General features: G+C 47.4%; 1 protein-coding gene across 2 annotated transcripts in view; it reads left to right on the top strand.

The window, feature by feature from the left end:
• tnni3k (TNNI3 interacting kinase) overlaps positions 1–14,403 on the top strand; it is a 184,874-nt gene that overhangs the window by 66,977 nt on the left and 103,494 nt on the right. For both annotated transcript variants that reach the window (XM_085983580.1, XM_085983581.1), the window contains exons 19-21: positions 8,168–8,220; positions 9,455–9,587; positions 14,274–14,383. In XM_085983580.1, coding sequence (XP_085839706.1) covers positions 8,168–8,220; positions 9,455–9,587; positions 14,274–14,383 — 296 coding nt within the window. The remainder of the gene's footprint in view (positions 1–8,167; positions 8,221–9,454; positions 9,588–14,273; positions 14,384–14,403) is intronic.

Genomic DNA, 14,403 nt, shown 5'->3' with positions numbered 1-14,403 from the left:
CGACCATAGTCGAATGTCTACCTGTGACGAATGCAAACATAGAAAAGGAAACACGAAATGACCCGACACACTCCAGGGTCTACGATTTAATGGTGAAGGGATGGCCAGCACATGGCGAACCACTGTTGCCAGCATTCTCACCGAGAAGAGAACAGCTGTCAGTGTGCCGAGGAACCTTGATGTGTGGATCCAGAGTAGTAATTCCACCCAAATTGAAGGATAGAGTGCTCAATGAGCTTCATGAGGGTCATCTGGGAGGGGTAAAAATGAAGAACTTAGCCAGAGCGTTTGTGTGGTGGCCGGGAATCGATAGAGAAATCAAAGAGATGACCAAGAGCTGTACAGGATGCCAGAAGGTCCAAAACGCCCCACCACAAGCTCCTCTACATCCATGGGAGTGGCCCTCATCTCCATGGCAAAGGGTACACATTGATTTTGCTGGTCCATTTATGGACTCGATGTTTTTAATTGCGGTGGATGCACATTCAAAGTAGCCAGAGGTAATAAAAATGTCCTCAACCACCACAGAAAAAACTATCACAGTCTTATGAACCATATTCGCCAGAAATGGGCTGCCTGAACAGATTTGCTCTGACAATGGACCACAGTTTGTGTCTGAAGAGTTCCGGAGGTTCTTAAAGAACAATGGTGTTAAGCATTACACATCCGCCCCATATCATCCAGCCACCAATGGATTGGCTGAGAGGTTCGTTCAAACATTCAAGAAGGCTATCAAGGCAATGTGTAATGAAGACATATCCCTACAACACAAGGTGGATAACTTCTTGTTTGCCTACCGGAATGCGACACATGCGTTTACCAACCAAACTCCAGCCATGATGTTCTTCAATCGAAGACTAAGATGCCGCTTGGATTTGGTTAAGCCAAACATCAGAAGAGATGTGGAGAACAGGCAGTTTCAGAATATGAATGAAAGGCCAACCAGGAGTTTCAAGATAGGTCAACCAGTTTTGGCCCGGGACTACCGCACAGAGAAATGGCAGCCAGGAACGATCTGTACACGGCAAGGACCTCTAATGTATACCGTGGACGTTGGAGAGAGCATTGTAAGACGCCATGCTGACCAGATTCTAGAGTCACTGGAAAACGTCAAATCTGTGATGAAATATTCCATTCATCACACACAATAGCGACCGTATCGAATGGAGCACATCTGGGAGGACTTCCTGCCAGCGGGAGATAGGGAGGCCTTTGGTCCTTAGAGCTAGAGTGACTGCTTTCCATACTGTCCCGTTCTCTCGCTCCACTTGACCGTTACCCCGGGGGTTGTAGCTGGTGGTACGGCTCGTGGCGATCCCCCTGGACAGCATGTACTGGCGTAGCTCTTCACTCATGAAGGACGCCCCCCTATCCGTATTGATGTAGCTCGGCATACCGAACAGGCAGAACAGGCTGTTGAGGCATTTAATGACCGTGGCGCTGGTCATGTCTGGGCAGGGGAAGGCGAATGGGAAACGAGAGTATTCGTCCACAATGTTCAGGAAGTAAACATTGCGGTCGACGGACGGGAGGGGGCCCTTGAAATCTAAGCTGAGCCGCTCAAAGGGCCGTGTAGCTTTGATTAAGTGGGCTCTATCTGGGCGGTAGAACCGAGGCTTGCACTCAGCGCAAGTGCGACAGTTCCTGGTCAGGGACCAAACTTCCTCAATCGAGTAGGGTAAGTTGCGGGACTTTATGAAGTGGAACAGCCGCGTGACCCCTGGGTGGCAGAGGTCATTGTGGAGGGTCTGTAGCCGATCCCCGGTGGCGCTGGCACGCATCCCTCGTGAGAGGGCGTCGGGGGATTCGTTAAGGGCCCCTGGCCGGTAAATGATGTCATAATCGAAGGTGGAGAGCTCGATCCGCCACCTAAGAATCTTATCATTTTTAATCTTCCCCCTCTGTTTATTATTGAACATAAACGCTACCGACCGCTGGTCGGTAAGTAGGGTGAAGCGTTTGCCGGCTAGGTAGTGGCGCCAGTGGCGCACTGCCTCCACGATGGCTTGGGCCTCCTTTTCTACAGAGGAGTGTCTGATCTCGGGCCCTTGGAGGGTCCTCAAGAAGCAACTCTTACCCACCCACTACTCTTTCATCACCCCCGGAAGAACATCGACCAACGGCACCCCCACCAACTACCCCTTCAACAACCCTGGCGGCACCCCCGGCAGAGACCCAGGAGGCCACCGGGGACACCCAGACGACACCCGCGGCACCACAACAGCCACGTCGGTCGCAGAGGACTATCAAACCCCCGAACAGACTAAATCTATAGAAGGGGTGAATGTGATGAAATATTCCATTCATCACTCATCAGTATTTCTCTGCCTGTGACTGTGGTTGGTTTCAGTTTCATTTCCATTGTATTGTACTGTGTGTAGGGCTCCGCCCATACCTGGCTCCTATGTAAGCTGGCCCAGCCTGCAGCACATCCAGTACGGCAGACCTCTGGATGGAAGATACATTCTCCTCTGTGTGTTACCTTCTAAGTCAATAAAAGCCTTGTTTTGTTTCGCTAACATCGAGTCTCGGATTTATTGAGGCACATCAAAATCTACACCACTATCCTATACACCTGGTGATGAAACCGAAGTACCAATTGCATCTACCTCAGAATCGGTGATATTGGAAGCAGACGAACCAAACAATGACGTTGATCCCGAATCAACTTTGCCAGAAGAACCTGATACCCCAAAGAGGCGTTATCCGGACAGAATCAGGAAGCCTCCTCAAAGACTGAATTTATAATTGATTAACTTCAGCTAATGTATATAGCAACTGTTAAGTCCGTGAATGATTGAGATACGGACTAGCAGGAGTGAAAACAAATAGATCTTTACTGGTGAAAGGCATAAACGAAACTAACCAACAGAGGCTCTCTAGTGCCTTTTATACAGGGGTGGTCACTGCCGGTACTGCAGTCTGAGACCAGTTATTCTCTTAAAGGTACATACACAACAATTCCTCCTCTTTTAGATAAACAGTACATAACATTCATTTAACAACTAATGATAACGAATTACAATCACAATTACTGTTGCTAGATACATTGGTTAAGTTTAAGCAATTATAAGTTCAGTCTTTGAGGAGGCTTCCTGATTCTGTCTGGATAACGCCTCTTTGGAGTATCAGGTTCTTCTGGCAATGTTGAGTTGGAATCAATGTCGTTGTTTGGTTCATCTGCTTCCAATATTACCGATTCTGCGGTAGCTGCAATTGGAACGTCGATTTCATTACCAGGTGTATCAGATCGTGGTGTGGAGTTGACGTTTTCCAGTGACTCTAGAATCTGGTCAGCATGGCGTCTTACAATGCTCTCCCCAACGTCCACGGTATACATGAGAGGTCCTTGTTGTGTACAAATCGTTCCTGGCTGCCATTTCTCAGTGCGGTAGTCCCGGGCCAAAACTGGTTGACCTATCTTAAAACTCCTGGTCGGCCTTTCATTCATATTCTGAAACTGCCTGTTCTCCACATCTCTTCGGACGTTTGGCTTAACCAAACCCAAGCGGCATCGTAGTCTTCGATTGAAGAACATCATGGCTGGAGTTTGGTTGGTAACCGCATGTGTCGCATTCCGGTAGGCAAACAAGAAATTGTCCACCTTGTGTTGTAGGGGTATATCTTCATTACACATTGCCTTGATAGCCTTCTTGAATGTTTGGACAAACCTCTCGGCCAATCCATTAGTGGCTGGATGATATGGGGCAGATGTGTAATGCTTAACACCATTGTTCTTTAAGAACCTCCGGAACTCTTCAGACACAAACTGTGGTCCATTGTCAGAGCAAATCTGTTCAGGCAGCCCATTCCTGGCGAATATGGTTCGTAAAACTGCGATAGTTTTTTCCGTGGTGGTTGAGGACATTTTTATTACCTCTGGCCACTTTGAATGTGCATCCACCGCAATTAAAAACATTGAGTCCATGAAGGGACCAGCAAAATCAATGTGCACCCTTTGCCATGGAGATGAGGGCCACTCCCATGGATGCAGAGGAGCTTGTGGTGGGGCGTTTTGGACCTTCTGGCATCCTGCACAGCTCTTGGTCATCTCTTCGATTTCTCTATCGATTCCCGGCCACCACACAAACGCTCTGGCTAAGCTCTTCATTTTTACCCCACCCAGATGACCCTCATGAAGCTCATTGAGCACTCTATCCGTCAACTTAGGTGGAATTACTACTCTGGATCCACACATCAAGGTTCCTCTGCACACTGACAGCTGTTCTCTTCTTGGCGAAAATGCTGGCAGCAGTGGTTCGCCATGTGCTGGCCATCCCTTCACCGTTAAATCATAGACCCGTGATAGTGTCGGGTCATTCCATGTTTCCTTTTCTATGTTTGCATTCGTCACAGGGAGACATTCGACTATGGTCGAGTGGAATAACTCCATTGGATCCACTGCAAGGTCTTCTTCTTCCACCGTCGGCAACGGTAGACGTGACAATCCATCAGCATTTCCATGCTGTTTAGTTCCCCTGTACTCGATGTCATATTGGTGTGCCCCTAGGAAAAGGGACCATCTCTGCAGCCGTTGTGCTGTCATTATCGGTACGCCCTTCTGAGGGTTGAAAATGGAGACGAGGTTGATGATCGGTTAGTAGAGTAAATTTTTGACCGTGCAGATAGTGATTGAACTTCTTCACCCCCCACACTAGGCTGAGGGCCTTTCTGTCAATCTGGGCGTAGTTACGCTCGGCAGAAGTTAACGAGCGTGACGCAAAAGCTATCGGCCTCTCCAAACCATCAAGGAATTTATGTGACAGTACCGCCCCAATGTCATAGGGAGACGCATCACACGCCAGCCTGATTGGCAATGCTGGGTTGTAGTGAGCCAATACTTCCTTCGAAGTGATTAAGTCCTTACTCTTCTGAAAAGCACGTTTACAATCATCGCTCCATTTCCATGCTACCCCCGTTCGTAGCAGGGCGTTCAGTGGATGCAGAACTGTCGACAAATTCGGCAAAAACTTATGATAGTAATTCACCAACCCGAGGAATGACCTCAGTTGCGACACATTTTCAGGTGCTGGGGCCTTAACAACCGCTTCAATTTTGTCAGGGGACTTATGTAACCCCTCTTCATCAATCACGTGGCCACAATACGATATCTGTTTCTTTAAAAATTCGCACTTGGGGCGGTTGGCTCGCAGCCCATGTTCCCGTAGTCTAGTGAGCACCTGTTCTAGGTTGTTAAGGTGTTCACTGTCATCTTCACCTGTTACAAGGATGTCGTCCAAGTAACACTGAGTCCCCGGAATCCCTTGCAGGACTTGTTCCATCGCTCTTTGCCATATCGCCGGAGCCGATGCTACTCCGAATACCAATCGATGATACTAGTAAAGACCTTTGTGAGTGTTTATCGTGAGATACTTCCTAGAGGACTCTTCAACCTCCATCTGCAAATATGCTTGTGCTAGGTCAATTTTTGTAAAACGCTTCCCTCCAGACAGTGAGGCGAAGATGTCTTCTATCCTTGGAAGAGGATATTGTACTGTGTGAAGGACAGGGTTCACTGTCACCTTGAAATCCCCACAGATGCGAATCTTCCTTGGCTCTCCGGACTTATTGCTTAACGTTTTCTTCATGACAGGAACGATGGGTGTCGCCCACTCGCTCCAGTCGACCTTAGACAACACGCCCGCCTTCTCCAGATTCTCCAGCTCTGCCTCGACGGCTGGACGAATTGCATATGGTACCGGTCTCGCTTTGAAAAACTTGGGAACTGCATTCTCTTCTATTTTTAACGAGGCGGTTACACCTTTAAGCGTGCCCAGTTCTTGTTGAAATACCTCTTTGGCGTTAGCTAAGATTGTTGACAATCGTCCAGGAGTGACGTCTTCATCTTTTTTACCATCCACCGTCATTGCATGAATGGAATGCCAATCTAAGTTTATCTTCCTGATCCATTCCCGTCCCAATAACGGTGGTCCACCATTTGGCAGTATGTAGAAATACAATTTCCGTATTTTCTTGCCATTGTATTCGACAGGCACCCTTATTTTTCCTCTGGGGTATACTTTTTGCCCCGTATACGTCGTCAAGACGATGGATGTCTCTCTCAAGGGTATGTGTGAAAATAGCCGCTCATAGTCTCGTCGATTCATGACGGTTAGCGCTGATCCTGTATCCAATTCCATTTTAACTTGGGACCCTGCTATCGTGAGGGTGACCCAAATGGTTCGGTGGACCTCTTTTGCGATTACATTGTGAAGTTTGAGACAGCTTAATCTCCTGTTCTCGGATTCACTATCGCTCATCTGGTCTTCGGAACTACTGTCCGTCATCTTTTGTACTTTCTTGTGCGGTTCCTTAGTAGCCTTTTTGTTGTCGCTGGTCTTCTTCCCAGACCTACAAACTCGTGCAATGTGTCCAATCTTCCCGCATTGTCTGCATATTTTGTCTTTGGACCAGCAGTCCTTCTGGTCATGGTTTGTTCTGCCACAGCGATAACATTTTGCAAATCCCCGTGTCATTTCGTGGGTGCCGTATTCCTGTGGTTTTTGTTGAATTTCTGCAGCTCCCCTGGCTGCTGCTTCATACGATACTGCCACGCTGAAAGCCTTATCTAGCGTCAGCTCTTTTTCTGCGAGTAACTTCTTCTGTGTTCCTTCACTCAGGAGTCCACAGACAAATTTGTCCCGTTGGGTATCTGCCAGTCCTGCTCCGAACTGGCAGTGCTTTGATAGCTTGCGTAGTTCCGTAAGATACTCAGCATTGCTCTCATCTTTGTGCTGAGTTCTCCTGTGGAATTTAAATCTTTCTGCTATCAACAGCGGTGCAGGGTTTAAGTGCTCCTGTAGAACAGCAACAATTTCGTTAAAACTCTTCGCCTTCGGTTTGGCTGGAGTAATCAGATCCCGCAATAGGCCGTACGTTCTAGCGCCCATTAAGTTTAGCAATATTGATGCCTTTTTCCCCTCCGCTATTTCATTTGCCTTGAAATATACCTCGACTCTTTCCACATACGTGGTCCAGTCCTCTAATGTATTATCAAAAGCAGTGATACAACCAGTCTTCGTCATCTTGCAAATCTAAAATGGCGCCTCCCGCGCTTTGCCTTCTTCTCCGATTTAACAAAATGGTGCCTCCCGCGCTTTACCTTCTTCCCCGCTGTTGTTAGCGCTGCTTTCCACGGTTTCTTGCGCGTATTCTTTTTCTTTTATTATTTTCCCGTCGTGGAGCGGACCCTCTGGAACACTTCCCTCCCTCTTCTGAGGTCCGAACGCTGCCCAGCTTCGAAACACTGGCCGCGCCCTGTATGCGCCACCCTCTCTCTCTCTCCTTGCTTCCCGACTCGCTGCCCGGCCCCGTTGCAGCCCAGGAAGGATCAAAGCACTACCTGCCACCAGCCCGATTAGCTGGGAAACCACGGACCGAGGAACCCAGCCTGGCTCTGGAACGTCGCTCCTGCAAAGCCTTGAACCCGATGATTGACGGTCGACGCCCGTTCCTCGAGTTTCAATGGACTCTTTTTTTCTTTTCTTCCGACCTTCAACGTCGTCAGAGCTGCTGCCGAGTTGCAGGTAAGTACGTTTCTTACTCGTCGCCAGTGTTAAGTCCGTGAATGATTGAGACACGGACTAGCAGGAGTGAAAACAAATACATCTTTACTGGTGAAAGGCATAAACGAAACTAACCAACAGAGGCTCTCTAGCGCCTTTCATACAGGGGTGGTCACTGCCGGTACTGCAGTCTGAGACCAGTTATTCTCTTAAAGGTACATACACAACAGCAACAGTAATTGTAAATATGTTATTTAATAATTAATCAAATGTTATGTACTGTTTAGCTAAAAGGGGAGGAATTGTAGTGTATGTACCTTGAAGAAGGAACTATATTCTGCAGCCCCTGTATACTGCAGTAGCAGTAGTGACCACCCCGGTATATAAGCCTGTGTAGTAACTTTGTCTAGTAGTTCCAGTTTTGACTCCATTCAGTAAACACCTGTTATAACCAGCTTCTGCAGCCCGTGTCTCAATTACACACGGACATTACAGGGTGTATCTGAGGAAGGTAAATCCAGGCCAATATATTCAACATGTAACATGTAGATCTGTAACAGATAAGCTCTAATCTCTGTTTACTGTTGTTTCGTTATTCTTAAATTTACTAATTTGCAACGTGAACAGCGAGCCTGTTGCTGAAAAGCCTCCTCTACTTTCAGAGTCCAGATTTCTTCTGTCGATGGATGAAGACAACATGACGAAGCAACCAGGGGTAGGTGACATCATCCTTGTCTTCAGATCCGTCCCTGATCTCGCCATTACCTATCTCTGTACCCTCCTCCAGCCCTACACCCCTCCCTATCACTGTAACCCCCTCCCACCCTACACCCCTCCCTATCTCTGTAACCCCCTCCAGCCCTACACCCCTCCCTATCTCTGTAACCCCCTCCCGCCCTACACCCCTCCCTAACTCTGTAACCTCCTCCCACCCTACACCCCTCCCTATCACTGTAACCCCCTCCCACCCTACACCCCTCCCTATCACTGTAACCCCCTCCCACCCTACACCCCTCCCCATCACTGTAACCCCCTCCCACCCTACACCCCTCCCCATCACTGTAACCCCCTCCCACCCTACACCCCTCCCTATCACTGTAACCCCCTCCCTCCCTACACCCCTCCCTATCACTGTAACCCCCCTCCCACCCTATACCACTCCCCATCTCTGTAACCCCCTCCTACCATACACCCCTCCCTATCACTGTAACCCCCTCCCGCCCTACACCCCTCCCTATCACTGTAACCCCCTCCCACCCTACACCCCTCCCTATCACTGTAACCCCCTCCCGCCCTACACCCCTCCCTATCTCTGTAACCCCCTCCCATCCTACACCCCTCCCTATCACTGTAACCCCCTCCAACCCTAGACCCCTCCCTATCACTGTAACCCCTCCCGCCCTACACCCCTCCCATCCTCTGTAACCTCCTCCAAATCTGCCCTCTTGCGATTCCCTGATTTTAATCGCTCCGCCATTGGCGGCCGTGCCTTCAGCTGCCTGGGCCTGAGCTCTCGGTCGTTATGTAATCTCGTACAGATTAGTAAATTTTCATTGGCTCAACTCACGGCCTTGTTTATGGTCCGCCTAGGGTAGCCAAACCTCCCGGATTGCCCTGAAGTCTTCCGGAATTAAAGATGAATCTCCTGGACACTGCCGGGAGCAAAACCCGGGAGAAAAATCATAGGGGCATCCAAAAAATATTTGTTTTTGAAAGAAAAATATTTTGAACACTTTTTTGTTTATTAGTTCAAAAATATTGGAGATGGAGGAAAAAAGGCTCTTTGACCGGGTGGGGAGGTTTGGAGGCAGGAGGTCATGTGATGAATCCTCCAGAAACACGTCCGACCAGAGTTGGTGACCCGACAGGACGGTGGGAATTGACTTTGTCTGGATGGTGAAGGTGTAACTCATTGTTAAGCTATAATTGAACGTGCATCTGCCCATCAGAACTTGCGCTGGATGGCTCCAGAGGTGTTCACACAGTGCACCCGCTACACCATAAAAGCCGATGTCTTCAGTTACGCTCTGTGTCTCTGGGAGCTACTAACTGGCGAAATCCCCTTCGCACACCTCAAACCAGGTGAGTTCAAAGAAAGAACGGGGAAAAAAAAAGAAAGGATGAAAGAGGTACACTTTTGGAGTGTAGTCACTGTAAGCAACGCGGCAGCCAATTTGCACACCGCAAGCTCCCAAAAACAGCAATGTGATCATGACCTGATCATCTGTTTTAGTGATGTTGGTTGAGGGATAAATATTGGCCCCAGGACACGGGGGATAACTCCCCTGCTTTTCTTCGAAATAGTGCCATGAGATCTTTTACATCCACCTGAGAGGACAGACGGGGCCTCGGTTTAATGTCTCATCCAAAAGATGGCACCTCCGACAGTTCAGCGCTCCCTCAGTACTGCCCCTCCGACAGTGCAGTGCTCCCTCAGTACTGCCCCTCTGACAGTGCAGTGCTCCCTCAGTACTGCCCCTCCAACAGTGCAGCTCTCCCTCAGTACTGCCCCTCGGACAGTGCAGTGCTCCCTCAGTACTGCCCCTCGGACAGGGCAGCACTCCCTCAGTACTGCCCCTCCGACAGGGCAGCACTCCCTCAGTACTGCCCCTCCGACAGTGCAGCACTCCCTCAGTACTGCCCCTCCGACAGTGCAGTGCTCCCTCAGTACTGCCCCTCCGACAGTGCAGCACTCCCTCAGTACTGCACTGGGAGTGTCAGTGTGGATTACGCGCTAATGTCTCTGGGGTGGGTCTTGAAACATACATAGAAACATAGAAGATAGGAGCAGGAGTAGGCCATTCGGCCCCTCGAGCCTGCTCCGCCATTCAATGAGGTCATGGCTGATCATCCAAAGTCTGTCTAGTCCTGTTAGAATTTTATAAGTTTCAATGAGATCCCTTCTCATTCTTCTAAACTCCAGCAAGTATAAGCCCAATGTTGCTGAGACAGTTCGATCTTCAATATTTCTTGAGAATGGCAGAACAAACTGACATAACTGATTGCTAGATGTGGGTTTTAATAAGCAGGAAATACACGAACAGTGATAGACGGCAGTGTAGTGGTAATGTCATTATCCAGAGGCCTGGACTAATAACCCAGAGAATGTGAGTGCAAGTCCCACCGTGGCAGGTAAAGAATTTATCTGGAAATAAAAATCTGGGGTCAGTAAAAGTGACCATGAAGCAGTCGGCTTGTTGTTAAAAACCCAACTGGTTTACTGACGTCCTTTAGGGAAGGTAACCTGCCGTCCTTACCCGGGCTGGGCCTATATGTGACTCCAGTCCCACACCAACCTGGTTGACTCTGAACAGCCCTCTGAAGTGGCCGAGCGAGACCCTCAGTTTGTATCAAACCCACTCCCAGCGGTTCAAGAAGAAGACCCACCCCCACCTTCTCAGGGCAACTGGGGATGAGCAATAAATGCCGGCCGTGCCACTGATGTCACAGTGAACTTGGGCTGATATAGTGCCTTTCATGTCCTTAATATGCACTAAAGTGCTTCACAGCCAATTAATTACTTTTGAAGTGTAGTCACAGCAAACAGCAGTGAGATGGATGAGCAGATAATCTGTTTGTGGGAGCTTGCTGTGCACTAATTGTCTGCCGCACTTCTTATATTACAACAGTGACTGCACTTCAAAAAGTACTTAATTGGCTGTGAAGCACTTAAAGATAAAGGTAAAGTAGTAAAAGGGGTAAAAGCAGGAATAAATTGTCACAAAACATATTTGAAAGTTCTTTATCTGAATGCACGCAGCATTCGTAACAAAATAGACAAGTTGACGGTACAAATAACTACACATGGGTATGATCTGGTGGCCATTACGGAAACATGGCTGCAAGGTGACCATGACTGGAAACTAAACATCCAGGGGTATTTGACTATTAGGAAGGACAGACAGGAAGGAAAGGGAGGTGGGGTTGCTATGTTAATCAAGGATGGAATCACTGCAATAGTCAGAAATGATATTGGGTCAAAGGATCAGGATAGTGAAACGGTTTGGGTGGAGATGAGGAATAATAAGGGGAAAAAGTCACTAGTGGGCGTAGTCTATAGGCCTCCTAACAGTTGCAACTCTGTTGGTCGGAGTATAAATCAGGAAATAGTTGGGGCTTGTAATAAGGGAACAGCTATAATCATGGGGGATTTTAACTTTCATATTGACTGGACAAATCAAATTGGGCAGGGCAGCCTTGAGGAAGAGTTCATAGAGTGCATTAGGGACGGGTTCCTTGAGCAGTATGTTACTGAACCAACCAGGGGGCAGGCAATCTTAGCTCTGGTCCTGTGTAATGAGACGGGATTAATAAAAAATGTCCTAGTAAAGGATCCCCTTGTAATGAGTGACCATGACATGGCTGAATTCCAAATTCAGTTGGAGGGTGAGAGAGTTGGATCGCAAACCAGCGTACTAAGCTTAAATAAAGGAGACTATGAAGGTATGAGAGCAGAGTTGACTAAAGTGGACTGGGAAAATAGATTAAAGTGTAAGACGGTACATGAGCAGTGGTGTACATTCAAGGAGATATTTCACAACTTTCAAGAAAAATATATTCCAGTGAAGAAAAAGGGGCGTAAAAGAAAAGACAGCCATCCGTGGCTAAGTAAAGTAATAAAGGATAGTATCCGACTGAAAACAAGGGCATATAAAGTAGCCAAATCTAGTGGGAGGATAGAAGATTGGGAAGCATTTAAAAGCCAGCAAAGAATAACTAAAAGATGAATTAAGAAAGGGAAGATTGATTATGAAAGTAAACTAGCAAAAAATATAAAAACAGATAGCAAGAGTTTCTACAGTTATATAAAAAGAAAAAGGGTGGCTAAAGTGAATGTTGGTCCCTTAGAGGACGAGACTGGGAAATTAGTGGTGGGGAACATGGAGATGGCAAAAACGCTGAACAAATATTTTGTATCAGTCTTTACAGTAGAGGACATTAAAAATATCCCAACACTGGACAAACAGGGGGCTATAGTGGGGGGAGGAGCTAAACACGATTAAAATCACTAAGGAGGTGGTACTCGGTAAGATAATGGGACTAAAGGCGGATAAATCCCTTGGACCTGATGGCTTACATCCTAGGGTCTTGAGAGAAGTGGCGGTGGGGATTGCGGATGCATTAGTGGTAATTTTCCAGAACTCCCTGGATTCAGGTAAGGTCCCAGCAGATTGGAAAACTGCTAATGTAATGCCCTTATTTAAAAAGGGAAGTAGACAAAAGGCTGGAAACTATAGACCAGTTAGCCTAACATCTGTGGTTGGTAAAATGTTGGAGTCCATTATTAAGGAAGCAGTAACAGGACATTTGGATAAGCATAATTTAATTGGACTGAGTCAGCATGGTTTTATGAAGGGGAAGTCATGTTTGACAAATTTGCTTGAATTCTTTGAGGACGTAACAAACAGGGTGGATAAAGGGGAACCAGTGGATGTGGTGTATTTGGACTTCCAGAAGGCATTTGACAAGGTGCCACACAAAAGATTACTGCACAAGATAAAAAATCACGGGATTAGGGGTAATATACTGGCATGGGTGGAAGATTGGCTATCTAACAGAAAACAGAGAGTTGGGATAAATGGTTCATTCTCGGGTTGGCAATCTGTGACTAGTGGTGTTCCGCAGGGGTCAGTGCTGAGACCCCAACTCTTTACAATCTATATTAATGATTTGGAGGAAGGGACCGAGTGCAACATATCCAAGTTTGCTGACGATACAAAGATGGGAGGGAAAGCAGTGAGTGAGGAGGACATAAATAACCTGCAAAAGGACATAGACAGGCTAAGTGAGTGGGCAGAAATTTGGCAGATGGAATATAATGTTGGAAAGTGTGAGGTTATGCACTTTGGCAGAAAAAATCAAAGAGCAAGTTATTATCTAAATGGAGAGAAACTGCAAAGTGCTACAGTACAAAGGGATCTGGGGGTCCTGGTGCATGAAACACAGAAGGTTAGTATGCAGGTACAGCAGGTGATCAGGAAGGCCAATGGAATCTTGGCTTTTATTGCAAAAGGGATGGAGTATAAAAGCAGGGAAGTCTTGCTTCAGTTATACAGGGTACTGGTGAGGCCACACCTGGAATACTGCGTACAGTTTTGGTTTCCATATTTAAAAGATATACTTGCTCTCGAGGGAGTTCAGAGAAGGTTCACTCGGTTGATTCCGGAGATGAGGGGGTTGACTTATGAGGAAAGGTTGAGTAGGTTGGGCCTCTACTCATTGGAATTATGAAGAATGAGAGGCAATCTTATCAAAACATATAAGATTGTGAGGGGGCTTGATCGGGTGGATGCGGGGAGGATGTTTCCACTGATGGGTGAGACTAGAACTAGGGGGCATAATCTTAGAATAAGGGGCTGCCCTTTCAAAACTGAGATGAGGAGAAACTTCTTCACTCAGAGGGTAGTAAATCTATGGAATTTGCTACCTCAGAGAGCTGTGGAAGCTGCAACATTAAATACATTTAATACGGAGATAGACAGTTTCCTAGCTGATAAGGGAATTAGGGGTTACGGGGAGCGGGCAGGGAAGTGGACGTGAGTCTAGGTTCGGATCAGCCATGATCCTATTGAATGGCGGAGCAGGCTCGAGGGGCCGTATGGCCTACCCCTGCTCCTACTTCTTAGGTTCTTATGGGACGGCCTGAGGTCGTGTAAGGCGCTATAGAAATGCAAGTTTGTTCTCTCATGTTGAATTGCCTATGTATACATTTCTTTGAATGTTTGCCCAGTGTTTTAATTCATTCACACGTCCCTGTTGTTTGTTCAGCTGCTGCTGCTGCCGATATGGCGTATCACCATGTTCGACCTCCGATCGGGTACTCCATACCCAAACCCATCTCATCTCTACTAATGAGGGGATGGAATGCGTGTCCAGAGGTCAGTGATCCAAACAAGCG

This window comes from Somniosus microcephalus, chromosome 3 (assembly GCF_052327205.1).
Source record: "Somniosus microcephalus isolate GS21.2 chromosome 3, FLI_Smic_1.0, whole genome shotgun sequence".
In the NCBI taxonomy this organism is placed as follows: domain Eukaryota; kingdom Metazoa; phylum Chordata; class Chondrichthyes; order Squaliformes; family Somniosidae; genus Somniosus; species Somniosus microcephalus.
This window is presented reverse-complemented; position numbering and strand designations above follow the sequence as displayed.